An 18,798-nucleotide genomic window follows, 5' to 3' on the forward strand; every position below is an offset into this window, starting at 1 on the left:
GTTAAGGGTGGCTAGAGGTTGTTTAATCCAGCTGGGTTTCTTGTTAAAATGCAAATTCTCATTCAGTAAATCTGGGCTGGAGCCCAGGATTCTGTATTTTTTTTTTTTTAAACAAGTTTCCAGTAATGCCAGTACTGCTGATCCTGGGGCCCAAGAAGCTCCTTAGCTTTCTCCAGTTATAAATGGTGATAGCAAAGCTGGGGAGAAACAGTGCTTTGTTCAGATCCTATACCAGCATTAAAAACTAAAATAGGAAAAAATCCTCTTCTGATTAAATGATGATTCCTATGTTAGATAGGAAATCATCATTTAACCAGAAGAGGATTATTTATTACTTTATTCAGTTTGAAGCATTAAGGTGTGTCTTAGGGCTGGGAATGTGGCTTAGTGGTAGAGTGAAGCCCTGGGTTCTATTCTTCAGTACCACATAAACAGAAAAAGCCCAAAGTGGCACTGTGGTTTACGTGGTAAAGTACTAGCTTTTAGCAAAAGAAGCTTAGGGACAGTGCCCAGGCCCTGAGTTTAAGCCCTAGGACTGGCAAAAAAGAAAAGAAAAGAAAAGATGTGTCTTAAAGTTTTTTCTTCTCTGTTATTGCTTTGAGGAGTTGGGAAAATAGAGACACTGATTTATTTGAGTATAGCTATATCTAGTACTTGCAGTGGTTTTAGGTGATTACTAAGAAAGACATTTAGTGAACTCAGAAGATAGAATTTTTAGTATTCTCTCTCTAGAATTTAGTATTCTCTCTCTCTGAGACAGAGTCTCACTCTGTAGCCCAGCTGGCTTCAAACTGATGATCACCCTGCTTCGGCCTGTCAGTTGTGAGAGTATAGATAGATGCATGCTCTTGCTTAAAAATCTAGTTCTTCCTTCCCCTTCCCTTCCTCCTCTGCTATACTGGGGCTGGGATTTGGAGTCTTATACTTGCCAGGTAAGTGCTCTACCACTTGAGACATAGCTCCAGCCCCTAAAATGTAGTTTATGATGAAGATTTTTTTTTTGACAGTTCCTTGACTATTATAGCCCAGACTAATTTTGAGCTTACTATGTAGGTCGGGTTGGCTTCAAAATCATGATCCTCCTCCCTCTTTGCTCCCAGGTGCTGGGATTATAGATGTGGATGACCATGTTTATTTTTCTCTTTGGTGTAAAGCGACAGAGGAACATATTATTCACTTTTAGATATTTACACACTGAAGGAGGTAATAGAACTAGAGGGTTTTTATATTTTGGGTAGTGCCTGTGTGAATACCTTTTGCTCTTGCTTTATATCTGCCCTCTGTGTGTGTGTGTGAGAGAGAGAGAGAGAGAGAGAGAGAGAGATGTATTTTTAGTGCTATCATTGTTGCAAGGTTGCGGAGGCCTTGTGTATATGTGTGTGGGTGCATGCTACTTGGATGAAGTAGGACTGACTACATGTGAACTCTTCCAGCCTGTGAAGATTGCATCAGTCTCTAATTCTTTGTAGATTGGTGGAAAGGAGGAGGGAGCATAGCTGTAGCCCACAGAAGTGGCAGTTAGCAAGATTCATGTTGCTGGTAGCAAATCAATTCAGTCCTGATCTGACAATTCTTTTCACTAACCTAAAGTTACGCTTTGAAATTCTACTTACACTTCTCCAGACTCTTGTTGACTTTATGAACCTAAAGATAGGAGGAAGTTCTTATTATTATGGTAATTATGTATTTTGGGAGGCTAGATAAGGGAAATATGAACATATGCAAAATTATACCATTGCTAATATTTATCTATCATTATTATTATTATTATTTTTTTTTTTTTTTGGTCGGTCGTGAGACCTGAACTCTGGGCCTGCGCACCGCCCCTCAGCTCTTCAGCTCAAGGCTAGCGCTCTACTACTTGAGCCATAGTGCCATTTCTGGCTTTTTCTGCTTATGTGGTGCTGATGACTCGAACCCAGGGCCTTATGCATGCAAGGCAAGCACTGTACCACTGAGCCACCTTCCCAGCCCTGCTAATTTTTATTTTAATGAGAAATTGTGGTATGAGAACATGGTAGTTTTCCATTGTATATAATAGCTTTTGGATTTACAGTGTGCATATATCATTATTCTTATTAAATGTTAAACTGTTATGGGTTCTGGGTGTGTTTTATCATTCTAGTGTTTAGTAAACAGGTTCTTAGATTGAGAGATCCACTTGATGGAAGTTACTTGAGTTTTCTGTTTTGAACTGTACTGTTGTATTTTTCATTCTTTGTTGTTCAACCAGGTAATGCAGTTTCTTATTTTATGGAATTTATTTTGGTTATGCTTACTCATAGAAAAATGAGTTAAGGTACATTCTGATGGCTTACACCTGTAATCCTAGCTACTCAGAAGGCTGTGATCTAAGGATTGTGGTTTGAAGCTAGCCTGGGCAGGAAAGCCGGAGAGACTCTTATTTCCAGTTAACCACCACAAAGCCAGAAGTGGAGCTAGCCCTGAGCAAGAAGCTAAGGGATAGCACTCAGGCCCTGCGTTCAAGCTGACTGACACAAAAAAAATGAGCAACAACAACAAAAACAATTAAAAAGTGAGTTTAGTAAATATACAGTACTATAGTTGCTGTCTGCCTTTGACTATATATTTATGTGTGGGTTTGTGCTTTTGGGCCTTGTGATTTTTCTCTCCCTACATTTTAGAATTCCTGTGTTAACTCATCTCCCTTTATTCTCTCTCTCTCTCTTTTTTTTTTTTTTTTTGCCAGTCATGGGGCTTGAACTCTGGGCTTGGGCATTGCCCCTGAGCTCTTCAGTTCAAGGATAGAATGCTACCACTTGAGCTTTTTCTGTTTATGTGGTGCTGAGGAATCGAATCCAAGGCCTCATGCATGCAAGGCAAGCACTCTACCACTGAGTCACCTTCCCAGCACCTCCCTCTATTTCTCTTTTTGGAGGTATTACCTCTATAAATGAATCCTTTTTGTTTTAAGTTTATCAAAAAAGCTACAATGTTTTGAGTGGAGGAATGTAAAAGTAGTAGCAATAGTACTAATAGTAATGGTATCTGGCCTTTTTCATCACCATTGTGCTTCTACAATAAAATGCCTAAGAGCGGATACTTAACAGTTAAAGAGGCTTTTATTTAGCCTGTAGTTTTGGATGCCAAACATCCAAGTTAGTAGGTTCATTGCTTTTGCCTATGATAAGGATGATGATGGCAGGAACAACTGTCATAGCAAGTGTTTACATCATGAGCTAGAAAGCAGAGAAAGCTACCTAGAGATTAGAGCCCAATTTCTTTTGGAGTATACCCCTATTAACCTAAAGGCCTCCTGCTCCTATACTGTGAACCAGATTTTTTGAATCTTTGGGAGACACTAATCCAGTCTGTAAGTAGGAGGCAGTTTTTGACATGTGAATCACTATCTGGTAACTGCGTGCACATGCTTGCATGTGCGTACGTGTGTGTGTGTGTGCGTACGTGTGTGTGTGTGTGTGTGTGTGTGTGTGTGTGTGTGTGTGTGTTCGTTCGTGTGTGTTCGTGAGCGCTTGTCCTAGTCTTGGGGCTTGAAATCAGGGCCTGTGCTGTCCCTGATCTTTTTTTGCTGAAGGCTAGCGCTCTGTCACTTGAGCCACAGTTCTATTTTCACTTTACACACTGGAGAAGGGAATAGAACTAGAGTGATTAATTGGAGTCTCCTGGACTTTTCTGTCTGGGCTGGTTTTGAATCGTGATTCTTAGATGCCAGCTTCCTGAGTATTTAGGATTACAGGCATGAGCCTCTGGTGCCTGGCTTGTAGATTTTTTATATTAATTTATTCAGTTCTTTTTTTTTTTAGTTTGTGGCAAAATAAACAACATACATTTTACACTCTTAGCAGTCTTCTTTTGTTTTGTTTATTCAAAGCCAGGAGTTCACTGTATAGCCAGGTTGGTCTAGAACTGTGTAGCCCATCTACCTGCTGAGACTCCCAACATATACCATTACACCTGGCTTTTTTTTTTTTTTTTTGCCAATTCTGGTGCTTGAACTCAGCCTGGGTGCTGTGTCTGAGCTTTTTTGTCAAGGCTAGTAGCATTCTCACTTGAGCCATAGCTTTACTTCTGGTTCTTGGTGATTAGAGATGAAAGTCTCAGGGACTTTTCCTGCTTGGACTGGCTTTGAACTGTCATCCTCAGATCTCAGCATCCTTAGTAGCTCAGATTACATGTGTGAGCCACTAGTGCCTGATAAGTTTTGATTCATTTTTGAATGTGGTATTAAATCTGTTCATATACTTGTGCAGCTAGCATGTTGTCATCCATGTTCAGGACTCTTGCATGTAACAAAACCAAAACTCTATATCCATTCAACTCTATATCCCTCCCCTCCTTCCTTCCTTCCTTCCTTCCTTCCTTCCTTCCTTCCTTCCTTCCTTCCTTCCTTCCTTCCTTCCTTCCTTCCTTCCTTCCTCCCTCCCTCTCTCCCTCCCTCCCTCCCTCTCTCCTTCTCTCCTTCTCTCCTTCTCTCTTTCTCTCTTTCTTTCTTTCTTTCTTTCTTTCTTTCTTTCTTTCTTTCTTTCTTTCTTTCTTTCTTTCTTTCTTTCTTTCTTTCTTTCTTTCTTTCTCTCTTTCTCTCTTTCTCTCTTTCTCTTTCTCTCTCCCTCCCTCCCTCCCTCTCTCCCTCCCTCATTCCCTTCCTTCCTCATTCCCTCCCTTCCTTCGACTTGAATTTAGGGCCTAGTCACTGTCTGCTTTTGCTTATGGCTAGTACTCTATTACTTGAACCACAGTACCTCTGCTGGCTTTTTTGTTTATGTGGTGCTGAGGAATCCAACCTAGGACTTCATGCTTGCTAGGCAAGCACTCTATCACTAAGCTACATTCCCAGCCCCAGACTGATTTAATTCTTACAGTTGTCTTAGGAGGAAGGACTTTTGATGAGAAAAACAGAGCAGTCATGAAATTTACATAGTAGTAAGAACATGTGCCTTTCCAGGGTGTTTGTTCTTCACCATGGATGTAGACTCCTGGAGGTTTTTCTATATTAGTGTTTTCTGTTTTGCCTAGAGTATTGTCATTCCTGTTTATTATATAATATGTCATACAAGTACCTTTGACACTAGTGGCAAATAAACATAATACATTGCTAGTGCTCATTGCATTTCTGCTATAAATTGGTCCAATTGCCATGTAAAGATGAAATTCTGTGAACTGGATTTTAAGGTTCCTACCTGATTATTTCTATATGCTTCTCTTATACCATACAGTGATTTTTGTTGTGCATAATATATATGTCATTTGTGGAAAACTAAAAACTAAATAGAGTAATTTGTAAAGGACTTGTTATGTAGAATATGTGGATGTCTTGGACATGAGTTACGTGTTTTTATTATCTTTTAGTAGTACAAAGTGGTTGCCATTTAACAGCAGTTTATGAATACAGTGTCATTGCTTTCAACATTCTTACCCATCCTACTGACCCACCCCTTCCCTGGAAGTGAGTTTTAAATAGAAGTTTGAAAGCTTGTATTTTGAGGCTTAGGAACAGGCATGTATAATTTTTGAACAGTGGGATGATAGAATAAGATGTTGCAATTTTGAAATGAAAAGATAAAGTTATTTTGAGTTTTTGACACCAAGAATCATTTCATTAGATTTGGGGAGGTTACTTTGTTGGTTCCAGTTTGTCTTCCTGTTTTTTAAGGGGCTTGTATAGCATATATATATATATATGTATATATTATATATATAACAATCAAATATAGATCTATATTTCTATCAGATATAAAGTCTGAAATTACAGTTCTGAAACTGGAATTTTCCCCCTAAATTCTTGTAACCACTGCCCTTTTGCCTTTGGTAATTGATGTAAGTATATTAATTGTTTTCTAATTGTTAGGTAGTTTGGAACACATTTACTTTTTATCTTACTATACACTTGATTATTTGTGTTTCACGTCATTAATGTTATGGAATATAAGAGAGAGGTCCAGAAACATAGTAGGCTCATTGCTGAAGCTGTGCAAGAAGCAGTTTTATTGGTTGAAGAGCTTTCTTGAAACAGATGCATCTATGAATTTGAAAATGATACATATATATCATTTATACATATATTGATATATATATCATATGTCATACATATGATAGTTTAAGAAGGTTAGAGATTTTACTGTTTTTGAAAAAGATCCTCTAGGTTTTCAAGGTATTCTTTTTTTTTTTTTTTTGCTGGTCGTGGGCCTTGAACTCTGGGCCTGAGCTCTGTCCCTCAGCTCTTCAGCTCAAGGCGAGCTCTCTACCACGTGAGCTACAGCACCACTTCCGTGAGCTACAGCACCACTTCCGGTTTTTTGGTGGTTTATTGGAGATAAGAATTTCACGGACTTCCCTACCCGGGCTGGCTTTGAACTGAGATCCTCAGATCTCAGCCTCCTGGGTAGCTAGGATTACAGGCGTGAGCCACCGGTGCTGGCGTTTTCAAGGTGTTCTTGTAGATCAGTTAACTAAAATTGAACTAGAAGTTATAATGTTTTGTATGATGACTTTTCTATGGACAGAATTTACCAAATACTATGTATTAAGTTCTTGGTGAACAGAGCACAGTAGGAAGTTTGTAGTACAAATAACGTACAAAATAAAGATAGCACATATATACAATCCTAGCTCTTTTAGCCTAAAGCTAGGAAATAATGAATTCAAGGCCAGTCTAGACTACATGTTGAGGTCTTATCTTTCTCTCTCTTTTTTTTTCCTTGTTGGTCGTGGGGCTTGAACGCTGGGCCTGGGCTCTGTCCCTCAGCTCTTGAGCTCAAGGCTAGTGCTATACCATTTGAGTCACAGTGCCACTTCCGGTTTTCTGGTGGATAATTGGAGATAAGTCTCATGGACTTTCTTACCCAGGCTGGCTTTGAACCATGGTCCTCAGATCTCAGCCTCCTGAGTAGCTAGGATTACAGGCGTGAGTCACCAGTGCCTGGCTCTATCTCAGAAACCCCAAAGTTCAAAACCAACTAAATGAAAGAAATTAAATTAAATTGTGTAAATCTTCAGTGATATGCCACTGGCCTGCTATTTAATAGTTACCTTTCTAAGTCAAACGATTGATTAGACAGATCTGACACATGGTTAGGGAAGTGAATGAGCTTTACAATTTAAAATTAAATGATACATATTGTCTATATAATTACTGTATGCATTTAAGTGATTGCATTGAAGAGAATGAAATTATTGCTTGAAGTAAATTTAAGACCATAAAGCCTCACTACATCTGTTTCATGATTTTAAATTGATGTGATATGAGGATGAAAGAAAAGCTAATCCTTTGGAAGAGCTTGCTGTGCTTATCAATTATCAAAATTAAAATGCTGGTAGGATTGAGGTCTTATAATGTCAAGTAATATTTTGATTTTCTTTGAGAAATAGAATATGTTAGAAATATGTCTTTATCCCATACATGTCACTTCTTTATAGTTTGTTAATGTGAAAATAAAGACCTTAATATAATTTTGTTTTGGAATTTGTAGAAGTTTAAAATAAAGCTCTACTCCAAATATTTATTTCTTTTGAAGAGTTGAAATGTTGTATGTCATATGAGTAGATAATTGTCATTAGTTTGAAATTAAAGCTCCCATATAGGATTATATTGTTTTTTTTGGATTATATTGTTTTATCATGAAATCTTGCTCCTTTTTAAGAAATATTGTGTTATGTTTTAATTTATCAGAAGACTTTCTGAAATTTCTTTAAGCTGTATCTTATGGAATAACAGTACAAATGGTGGTTATTTGCACTTTGCATATAAATCTTATTTAATTCCTAGCATAGCAAAATTACTCTGTATATGTTTGGCAAAATGTACTATTGTAACAAGGGTATACAAATAATACAATTGTGATGTTTATAAGAACTGATTTCTATTAAAGGAGACTTCTTGTAGAGATTGTAAAGAGGATTCGTATTATGCGTACTTTTCTGTCTACAGGAATTTTTATGTTTTAGATGTGTTGCTAGCTTTGAGGCTTATGGATGGGACTAAGTAAGGGAGATTAGAAGGAAGAAAATGCTTTGTAGTAAGAGCTGAACGCCAGTGGCTTTTGCCTGTAATCCTAGCTCCTTAGGAGGCTGAGATCTGAGGATCGTGGTTCACAGTCAGCATGAGCAGAAAAGTCCTTGAGACTCTATCTCCAGTTAAACATCAAAAAGCAGAAGTAGAGCTTGGCTTAAGTGGTAGAGTACTAACCTTGAGCAAAACGCTCAGGTGCAGGGGCTGGGGATTTAGCCCAGCGGAAGGGCACCCGCCTGGCACGCGCAAGGCCCTGGGTTCAGTTCTCAGCCCTGGTTAAAAGAAAAAAAAAGCTCAGGGGCAGTGCCCAGGCCCTGAATTCAAGCTCCAGATCTGGCACCAAAAAAATAAATAAAATGCATAATAAGATATACTTAAAATTTCTTTTAAGAGTTGCAAATGTCAGGAAGAAAATGGGTCAGAGTGGACATTTGTATACATTACAAAAGTAGGAGAATTTACTGAGCAGTGAGCTAGTGAGAAAGATGCCCAGGTCAAGTACGTAAGTCCCATGGGGAAGTGTAAGAAACCTGGAGTTTGACAAGTCAGCTTTTCTTGTATTTAGAACAAGATATAAATGACAGGTATTGTTGAATAGGCAGCAGGATTTGACTATCTGCTCTTAGGACAGGAAGGTTTAAAAATGATGTTTTGGAAATTGACTTTGAACTGGATTTTGTTTATGTGAGATTGTATTATACTTGATTTGAGTTTTATATTCCTCTGCAACCTCGAGAATTAGATTGTATGGACTCTGTGTCAGTTTTATTGGGAGAAGTGAGAGAAAATGTAGCAGAGGTTTGGTAGTAGATTCCTGTGAGAAAAATATGCACAAGGAAAGTTAACTTTGGCTTTTGCATTGTATACTTGTATCTGTTGAAGAATGAAAAGTAGATGTCATTTGCTTGGCGTGAAGTTATTGTATATATAAATAGCTAGTATTACATAATCCTTGGTATTGAAGAGATGTTGGGGACATAATAGTGAGATTATATCATAGGTACATTTAACTTACTTGCACTCATCTATGTAGAGTGGAAAAGTGGGAGTGGAGGAACGTGGCATAATTGTTAGCATTCTTGACTGTAAGCAGTAGGAATCAACTTTGGCTAATTGATGCAAAAGAATGTCTTGGAAAAGACCCTTGAGACATACTTAGGAATCAAGGTTAACCAGCTGGAGGACTGGAGCCAAGATGAGGGCATAGGAACACTTGAGTGGGAAGCCATCACTAGTACTTGCTGACAATGTCTTAGTTGTTGCTATGAATAATTTTTCAACTATTCTTGTTCCTGTCACTCAAGTTAAAGTCTTGAGAAAGGAACATTTGATTGTCTGGCTCAGATCCAGAGCTTGTTTCCAACCTGTTAGGGGACCAGGAGTAGAGAAAAATCTGGTCTTTAGTTTCTATTGTGAAAACAAAATCATCCATATCCAAAATTGAACTCATAATGTCTGTGATTTCTCCTAAGGAAAGCAGAACACTTCCTTAATGCTTCACAACTCAGTAAATAAATGTACCCAGAAGTTTAAAATCATCCTGACTTTCCCCATTTTCTTAGTTTCACATATAGCAAATAGTATATGGTCCTGACAGTCTATTCTTTAATACCTTGAATTTAGTTGTTCAACTCTTTTGCTCAAGGCTAGCACTCTGCCACTTGTGCCACAGTGCCACTTCTGGCTTTTTCTGTTTATATGGTCCTGAGGAATCGAACCCAGGGCTTCATGCATGGTAGGCAAGCACTCTACCACTAAGCCACATTCCCAGCCCCTCACTTATTATTCTTGAGATTATTTTTACCTAATGGTATAAATTATGTGAGGTTGTAAAAAGTCTGAGTGCTCATTTATCTTCCTAGAGTAGCAGTGGGCCTGGCTCCTGGTTGGTCCTTACTATTTTAAGAGGAAACCTATAATGTGTTTGATAGGGGTTGGCAGTATAGAGACTGAAATTAATTAGTTTCAATGTTCACCAAGGCGCTCTTGTGTGGGGCTCTCTGACAGGAGGGTTGTAAAACTTGCTGTTCTAAAGGTGCTGTGGTATGAAGAATATAGTTTAGTGTTGTGTCTTCTCCTCCTTCTTTTTTTTTCCAAAGGGAAAACATTTCTCCAGGTCTAATTTGATTGTATGTTTGTTGCTGATGTTAGTTTTAGGCTCTTCCTCCCCCCTCTATTTAACAAAAGCTTTTTTAAAATTAAAATTAAAATTTTCTTGTAAAGATGATATATAGATGAGTTAAAAAACTTCTTAAACTTTTCAGAAGTATAGAGAAATAAAACAAAAATAGAAATAACTTAATGATGCATAGAAATGATAACTTTTTATTATAGACTTTCCTTTATATCTGCAGTGTACATATAGTATTGTTCTTTCCCTTTTCTCTATAGTAAGATTATAAATTTGGATTTTTAACTTGCTTTTTCCCACTTAATATGTTTTGAATCTCTTTCCATATTAATGAATATTTTTGCTATTGTTTTAGAAATGTTTGAATAGTTTGCTTTCACGTTGCTATTTGCATGGATATGCAGTATTAGCCTATCTGCTCAACGATGGAATTTGAATTTCCACTTTTTCACTCTTATACAACAGTAGTGTAAACCTCCTTAGATACAGAGTCTAGCTTATTGGGTGCCTTTGTATGTTTGAATAGACCATGAAACTCACTTGATTTGTGGGAAAGAACAAAACATATTATTTCTGCTTTCAGAGAATGAGAAAATTTTTTGTATAATTAGTACTTAGAGCTGAGTTTGCAGAGATAATTTAAGTTGTAAGATTTTCAGAAACACTTTCCTTTTTTTAGACTGTTTGAAGGTATGTGAATTAACAGTTGAACTAAAATACTGCCTATCAGTTTTCTTTCTCTATAATGTATTTCCTAAATTATATTTATATATGTATATACACACACAAATATATCAGAGGTTTTACTCAATTTTATGTCTGTGATCTTAGTGACTGAGAAAGTTTGAAAGAGTCTAGTTTACCTGGAAAAGCAGTTTATGGATTTTGTTTTTCTTTATTTAGCCTGTATAGCTTGGGAATATACACTTTTTTTTTTTTTGGTGGGGGGGGGCCTAAATTTGAGGCATGGGCACTGTCCTTGAGGTCTTTTTAGGCTAGCGCACTATACCACTTTGAGCTTTAGCTCTACTTCTGGTTTTCTGGTGGTTAATAGAAGATAACAGCCTTGGGGATTTTCCTGCCCAGGCTGCCTTTGAACCACGATCCTCAGTTCTCAGCCTCCTGAGTAGCTGGGTTTACATGTATATATGCCCCACAGACATATATACTTTAGTAGAAAGTTATTCAAAGCCGAAGTTGCTCCACTGCTTGAGCCATACCTCCAACCCTGACTTTTGGTTGGTTGATTGGTTTAGAGATATCATTCTATCTAGGATGGCTTTGAACTTACTCTTGTTTATCTGTCTTCCTGAGTAGATAGGATTAGCCTAGATTAACTTTTATATAAATTAAATTGTCTTTGATTGAGAATGAATATAATATAAATACCTATGAATAATTTTGAGTGTTGAATTTACAATTGAGATAATTTCCTAATTAATAAGAAATTGTGTTACAGTACTGAATCATATTCACTGAAAGTGGAACCATAGTTATATATGTACTTGGCAGTATGCAAGATAGTTGCCCTCCTCCGCCCCAACCTTTCTTTTCCTGGTCCTAAGGCTTGAATTCAGGTCCTGGTTGCCTGAGCCTCTTTGTACTTAAGACTAGCATTCTACCACTTGAGCCACAGTACCACTTTTGGCTTTTTCTGATAAGTATCTTATGAACTTTTCTGTTTGGGCTGGCTTCAAACAGTAGTCCTCAGGTCTCAGCCTTTGAGTGGCTAGGATTACAGGTGTGATAGTTACCTCTTAAAAAAAAACTAAAAAAAACACCCCCCAAACCCTCACAAAACCCCAAGCCTGGCCAGGCACTGTAATATTTGTAAGCTTAGCTACTTAAGAGGCTGAAATCTGAGGATCTCCTTTCCAGGCCAGCCCAGGCAGGAATATCCATGAGACTCCAACTAATCTCCAATTAAATCTCTGATTGACAAAAGCCAGAAGTAGAGATGTGGCGCAAGTGGTAGAATGCCAGCCTTGAGCAGTCAAACTATAGGATAGTGCATAGACATTGGGTTCAGCCATAACAGTGTTGTACCTGTGTACTCAGATGTTGAGTTTAAGCCCTAGAAGTACACACTTGCCTGGGCATACACAATCAGATTAGTGCCTGAGCATGGTATGTGCTTGTAATTCCAACTACTGAGAAGGTGCAAATAGAGGATAGCAATCTCAAGCCATCCATAGAAAAAGTATGACACCTAATCTGGATTTGTACTTAAAGGCAGGAGTTGTTACTTGAGCCCTGTCCTGGATGTTTTTGCCTTTTTTTTTTTTTGTTACTGCGAAGTTAGTGAGTCTTGAACTCAGAGCCAATCACTCTTGCTTATGTTAGTTTTTTTTTTCCCCCTGAAGGCTGGCACTCTATTGCTCGAGCTATTCTACTTTCTAGGACTAATAAAAATTCTTTTGGTTTGCGCAAAATTTAAAACATCTAAATTTTTTGTCATGAATGAGAAAAAGTTGTATCTATAGTTGTGATATCTGGCTATATCACAATATTGATTCAAAGAGAAAAAGAACTAGTTTTGCTAACTGGTATGGTAGAAGAGCCATTGGATAGTTTGAAGATGGGCTATTTGAAAATCACTCCTCACTGTTTTTTCTTTTTCAAAGTGGAAAGAGTAACATCTAATTTATATAGTTTTTGAATCCAAAATGCAACACTCTATATGTTTGTTTACTTTGAAAGACTTTGACATAAAATCTTATAAAAATTAGAAAAACATCCTTTTTTTTTTTTGGTGGTTGTGGGTCTTGAACTCTGGGCTTGGGTGCTGTCCTTGCACTCTTCAGCTCAAGGCAAGTGCTCTACTGCTTGAGCTACAGCACCACTTCCAGTTATCTAGTGGTTTATTGGAGATAAGAGTCTCATGGATGGGCTGGGAAGATGCCTTAGTGGTAGAGCACTTGCCTTGCATGCCAGAGGCCCTGGGTTCAATTCCTCAGCACCACATAAGCAAAAAGAAAAAAGCTAGAAGTGGCGCTGTGGGTCAAGTGGTAGAGCACTAGCCTTGAGCTGAAGAGCTGAGGGACAGTGCCCAGGCCCAGAGTTCAGGCCCCACGACCAGACCCCCCCGCCCCCCCCCCCAAAAAAAAAAAAAAAGAGTCTCATGGACTTTACTGCCCTGGCTGGCTTTGAACTGCTATCCTCAGATCTCAGCCTCCTGAGTAGCTAGGATTACAGGTGTGAGCCATCGCCGCCCGGCTATAAAAACATACTTATGTGTCTTAAGTTTGCTTTTGGTCATCACATTGTCTCCAATTTAAAAAATCTTACATTTCTTACATTTCCTTACATTCTCTGTTTTCTATGGCAATGAAAAATGTGCAAACTTCATTTGTGGTGTTTTAATTTGCACAATATAATGATTGGTGAATACTACTCCATAAATATGTTGTAAATCTAAGGAAGATCTCATTTCTTATTACCCTATTCTGGATATACTGTTAATATTACTCTTTTAATTTTCCATTTACAGTTACATGATGTTGATTGATGGCACAAATGAAGTTTTTATGATTGATAGAGACAATTCAGTGTTTCATGTTTCAAATCTGGAATTTCCATTTCGTAAAGATCTCCGCATGCATTTGTCAAATACTCTTTTGGATGGGGTAAGTAATTTATTTTGTATGTATGCATTTAAAAATGAAACTTGCCAATTTTTCCTTAAGTGTGTGAGGAAGTTAGAATTGAGTAAAGTTTTTATTGAGTTGTTAAAGTTCATATACCCTTTTAATTGAATTAGATCTTGTTTTTATTTTCTTTTTGGATTGGTCATGGGCCTTGAACTTAGGGCCTAGGTACTGTCCCTAAATCTTTTTGCTCAAGGCTAGTGCTCTACCACTTCAAGCCACAGTTCCACTTCCAGTTAATTGGTTAATTGGAGATAAGAGTCTCATGAATTTCCCTTCACAGTTCCACTTCCAGTTTTGGGATGGTTAATTGGAGATAAGAGTCTCATGAATTTCCCTTCCTGGGCTGGCTTTGAATGGCGATCTTCAAATTTCAGCCTCCAGAATAGCTAAGATTACAGGTGTGAACCACCAGCATCTGGCTAAATCCTTGTTTGTTTTTTTCTTCTTTTTATTTTTGCCCTTTTAAAAATTGTAGTTCTAGGGGCTGGGAAGTTGGCTCAGTGGTAGAGCACTTGGCTTGCATGCACGAGGCCCTGGGTTCGATTCCTTAGCACCACATAAGCAAAAAGAAAAAAGCTGGAAGTGGCACTGTGGCTCAAGTGGTAGAGCGCTAGCCTTGAGCTGCAGAGCTGAGGGACAGCGCCTAGGCCCAGAGTTCAGGCCCCACGACCGGACCCCCCTCCCCCCAAAAAAATTTGTAATGCTAAAGATGATGTACAGAGGTATTAGATTCTTTTAAAGAAGGATCTCTGAATTAAGATTTGAGACTAAATAGGATTTTGAGATTTTTCTTTACTAAAGAAAATTAAGGAAAGTGAGTTAAATAGATTCTGTCTTGGTAAGTCTCACTCTATGAGAGTAAGTAAAATTAAATCATAGTTTTTTGTTATGAAAATATTCTTAAAAAGACAATTTTTATTGTATTATTTGCTTGTCAGTTGAATTTTAGTTGTGTAATATTACAGAATCACACTTTACCATAGCCCTTTAATTATAAGGACTTAGTTTAAGCAGATTCCTTATCTATAGTAGGTAAGGTTAATAACTATTCCTTATGTTATTGTGAAGATTGAATTGGAAAGTTTATAAGGTGGTGATGATATTGTCTGGCACATAGCAAAGTAAATATTTTCCTCTTGTTTACACTTATGTGAATTGCTAATGAGGCTCTTTTCGAAGTTTCTGTTTATGAGTTCCCTTTTCAGATCCATCCTCCACTTTTCTGTTGGGTATTCATATTTGTTGGTTTATGAGATCCTTTTGTCTTATTGGGGTACTATTATATATTTCCTTTTCTGGCATTTTTTTCTAATGCACAGAAATTTAAATACATTTAAGTAAATTATTAACCTCAATTTTTGTGACATGTTAAAGGTGATCTATGTGTATCTCAAATACCTGATGTCTATATTTCCTTCTAGTATTTTTTACAGTTTTATTTACATGTTTAAATATTTGATCTATATGAAATACCTTTTGATAATGGGAATAAGAGAAGAGTATAGTTTATTTTTTGCCAGTCCCAGGGCTTGGACTCAGGGTCTGGGCACTGTCCCTGAGCTTGTTTTGCTCAACGCTAGCACTCTACCACTCGAGCCAGAGCTCCGCTTCTGGCCTTTTCTTTTTATATGGTATTGAGGAATCTAACCCAGGGCTTCATGCATGCTAGGCAAGCACTCTACCACTAAGCCACGTTTCCAGCCCCTGTTTATTCTTTTAAATTGAAAACATTATTTTCATGGTATAATTAGGTCCTGCGACTTACCCTTGACTGCCCTTAATTTGTAGTGCTTTCTCTGCCTTCCCAGTGAGAGGATTACCGATTTGCCACCACCATGCTGGCTGTCATTCTTTTTCTGTTTCTTTTCCTTTTTCTTTCTCTTCTTGCTCCCTCTCCTCCTCTGCCTTCCACTTCCCCATGTTAGGAAAGCAATTCTACCATAGATATACCCCCACACCCCTTGTACTTTCTTGATTTATTTCAGTGTTCCATTAATGTTTTGGTCTCCCAATATTAGTTTTAGATAGTTTTAAAGACTGTGGGTTTAGCATGCACTTTAATGTATGACTAACCAAATGTTTTTACCTTCTTGGTTGTTCTGAGGTTTGCCACTGAGATTTTACTCTGGCTGTGCCTGTGTGTGTGTGTGTGTGTGTGTGTGTGTGTGTGTGTGTGTGTGTGTGTGTGTGTGTGTGTGTGTGTGTGTGTGTGTGTGTGTGTGTGTGTGTGTGTGTGTGTGTGTGTGTGTGTCTTGAACTCAGGGCCTGGGTGTGGTTCCTAGGCTTTTTTTTTTTGCACAAGGCTAGGGTTCTGCCCCTTTGAGACACAGCACCACTTCTGGTTTTCTGCTGGTTAATTGGAGTTAAAAAGAGTCTCTTGAACTTTCCTGCCTAGGTTGTTTTCAAATGGTGATCCTCAGATTTCAGCCTCCTGAGTAGCTAGGCTCTGGGCTTACTCTGGCTCTTGAATGATCAATTACATGATGAGTAAGTTAGTCTAGACTAGTATGTCACATCTTCTCTGATCTAGATAGCAGTAAGTTTATATTCTTTTTTTCAGAGCAATTCTGTAGATTTGTGTCAAGAACCTTCATTTTCTTGTGCTGGGTCATATGGATTACCTTCATGTTACTTGGTCGCTGTCAGTTGTACAAATAGTGGTATTGATAGTGATTCATGAGTACAGAAAGTACATTTTAGTTTTCAGTATCCTCATTTTATTCATTATAGTCTTTTTTTTGAGGCTTGCACTCAGGGTCTGGGCACTGGTTAGCTCTTTTCCTTAAGGCTAGTTACTGTTCTACCACTTCCAACCACAGCGTTACTTCCAGTTTTCTGGTGGTTAATTGGAAATAAGAGTCTCACAGGGGTTGGCTTTGAACCATGATTTTCAGATCTCAGCCTCCAGAGTTGCTAGGATTATAGGCATGAACTACTAGTGCCTGTGTCATTATAGGGTGTTTTTTCCCCCTTGCATTATAAATAATAAAATAAAAGGAAGAAAAGGCTCTTTAGAGCATTTGAGATGTTTACTGTAGTTTATGACTGAAGTAATGTATATTGAGTGCTTGTTAGCTTCTAGGGGATGTGCCTAGAGTGCCAGCATTGCTGAGAGGGTGAAAAAAATCTTACCTCCTGGAATGGTGGAGAATGATTGGAAATATTGTAAGAGACCTTTAAGTTAAACAACTCCAAAAGAGAGACATTTAAGTAAGACAAGTCCTATCCTATGGTCTTAAAAGAATAAATTATTGCTAACTAAAGAAGTAGGCTAGAGATGTTTTGTGTAGGAGTTTCCATTGTTATAGAAAAAGATTTTTGATGATCATGGTCCGAGGGCATTCCAAGTAGGAAATATTGATAAAAAAATTAGATATATAACTGTCTGTAGATTTAACTTGGTAACACTATTTTCAACCCAGACTTGGATAGCTGAGAGCATCATAATACATTCTTGTGAGGTTTTAAAATAGCAATATGATTCATAATGTCAATTTACTTGGGCCAGAATTATAGTTGCCATATCTGTTTTTCCAGTTAGTTAATTAAAATAGTCCTCTGGCTGTAGTTTCCTGTTTTTTTTTTTCCCCCTTACATTTTCATTTGCAAATTGTTTTTGTAAAATTCCAAATCCAAGAATAACTCAAAGCACTTAATTGTCTGGCTGTTGGATATGTACACTGAGATTTTGTTTGCTTTGCTAAAAATTATGTTCCTTGACCCACAAAGTGTGGAAAATAGGAGTGTAGCAAGAGGGTAATAATTCACCTGAAACAAATCAGTAAAATTTAATCCATTTAGTATTGAGGCCGAGGAAGGATACAGCAATTAATAAAATTTACTAGTGAGAATCTTACAAAACTGTATGTCTTTTTCAACTATTAACTTTTTTATTTTGAAAACTTTTTAAGCATTTGTCATTTTACAAGTTAGGACTTCTAGGGGATTAGTGGTTTTATATCTAAACTCAACCCTCTTTTGGTTTTTCCAGAATCTTGGTATTTTCTTGGTTATGTTGGCTATCTGTTTAAAATTTTATTTTAAGTTTTATTATTGCAAATAATCTATTTGGACCTATGGTTATTTTATTTTTATTTTTTGTCATTTGTGGGGCTTGAACTCAGGCCTAGGCACTGTCTCTGAGCTTTTTTACTCAAGGCTAGTGCTCTATCACTTTGAGCTATAGCACCATTTCTGATTTATTTTCTAGTGGTTAATTGGAGATAAGAGTCTCAAGGATTTTCCTGCCTGGTCTGGCTTTGAACTGCGATTCTCAAATTTCAGCCTCCTGAATAGCTAGGATTATTGGAATGAGCCACCAACACCCAGCTTGGTTATTTTTAAAGCTTACTCATTTGGCTATTCTTTTTCACATGTTTTGTTATTTGATAATGTATTTCTTTTTGGCATTTAAAAGCAATTTGTAAAGGAAAGCATTGTTGCTCATTTATCAGATAATTTAGGAAATTCTGAAGTGTTTGCTGTTTACAACTTAAAAGTTCACTTAACTGAAGAGAACAATTAATTGGAATCTGTTATTGCTAGCACTTTTTTTTTTTTTTTTTTTTGGCCTATCTTGAGGCTTGAGTGTTGTCCCTAGCTTTTTCTGCTAAAGGCTAGTGCTCTCCCATTTGAGCCACAGCTCCATTTCTGGATCTCTCTCTCTCTCTCTCTCTATTTCTCTCTTTCTCCCTCACTCTCTCCCTCTCCCTCTCTCTTTCCCCTCTCTCTCCCTCTCTCATTCTTTCTCTCTCCCCTCTCTCTCCTCTCTCTCCCCTGTCCCCTCTCTTCCCTCTCTCTCTCTCCTCTCTTCCCTCTCTCCTCTCTCTCCCCCACCCCCCTCTCTTGTTAATTGTAGATAAGATCTACACTGATTTTCCTCCCCAGGTTGCTTTTGAACTGTGATCCTCAGATCTCAGCCTCCTGAGTAGCTTGGATTACAGGCGTTTACCCCTTGCCTGGCTTCAGTTTTGAATTTTATACTGTTGGCATTTCTGGGTTACTGGCTTCCCCAGTATATAACTCTGAGA

The 18,798-nt window shown here is 37.8% G+C and overlaps 1 protein-coding gene across 3 annotated transcripts in view; it reads left to right on the forward strand.

Annotated features, from left to right (window-relative positions):
- The window catches only part of Rngtt (RNA guanylyltransferase and 5'-phosphatase), a 224,082-nt gene that overhangs the window by 50,024 nt on the left and 155,260 nt on the right, over positions 1–18,798 (forward strand). For all 3 annotated transcript variants that reach the window (XM_042679559.1, XM_042679560.1, XM_042679561.1), the window contains exon 9: positions 13,609–13,744. In XM_042679559.1, coding sequence (XP_042535493.1) covers positions 13,609–13,744 — 136 coding nt within the window. The remainder of the gene's footprint in view (positions 1–13,608; positions 13,745–18,798) is intronic.

Source organism: Dipodomys spectabilis, unplaced genomic scaffold, assembly GCF_019054845.1.
Source record: "Dipodomys spectabilis isolate Male_0828 unplaced genomic scaffold, ASM1905484v1 ptg000053l, whole genome shotgun sequence".
Classification (NCBI taxonomy): Eukaryota; Metazoa; Chordata; class Mammalia; order Rodentia; family Heteromyidae; genus Dipodomys; species Dipodomys spectabilis.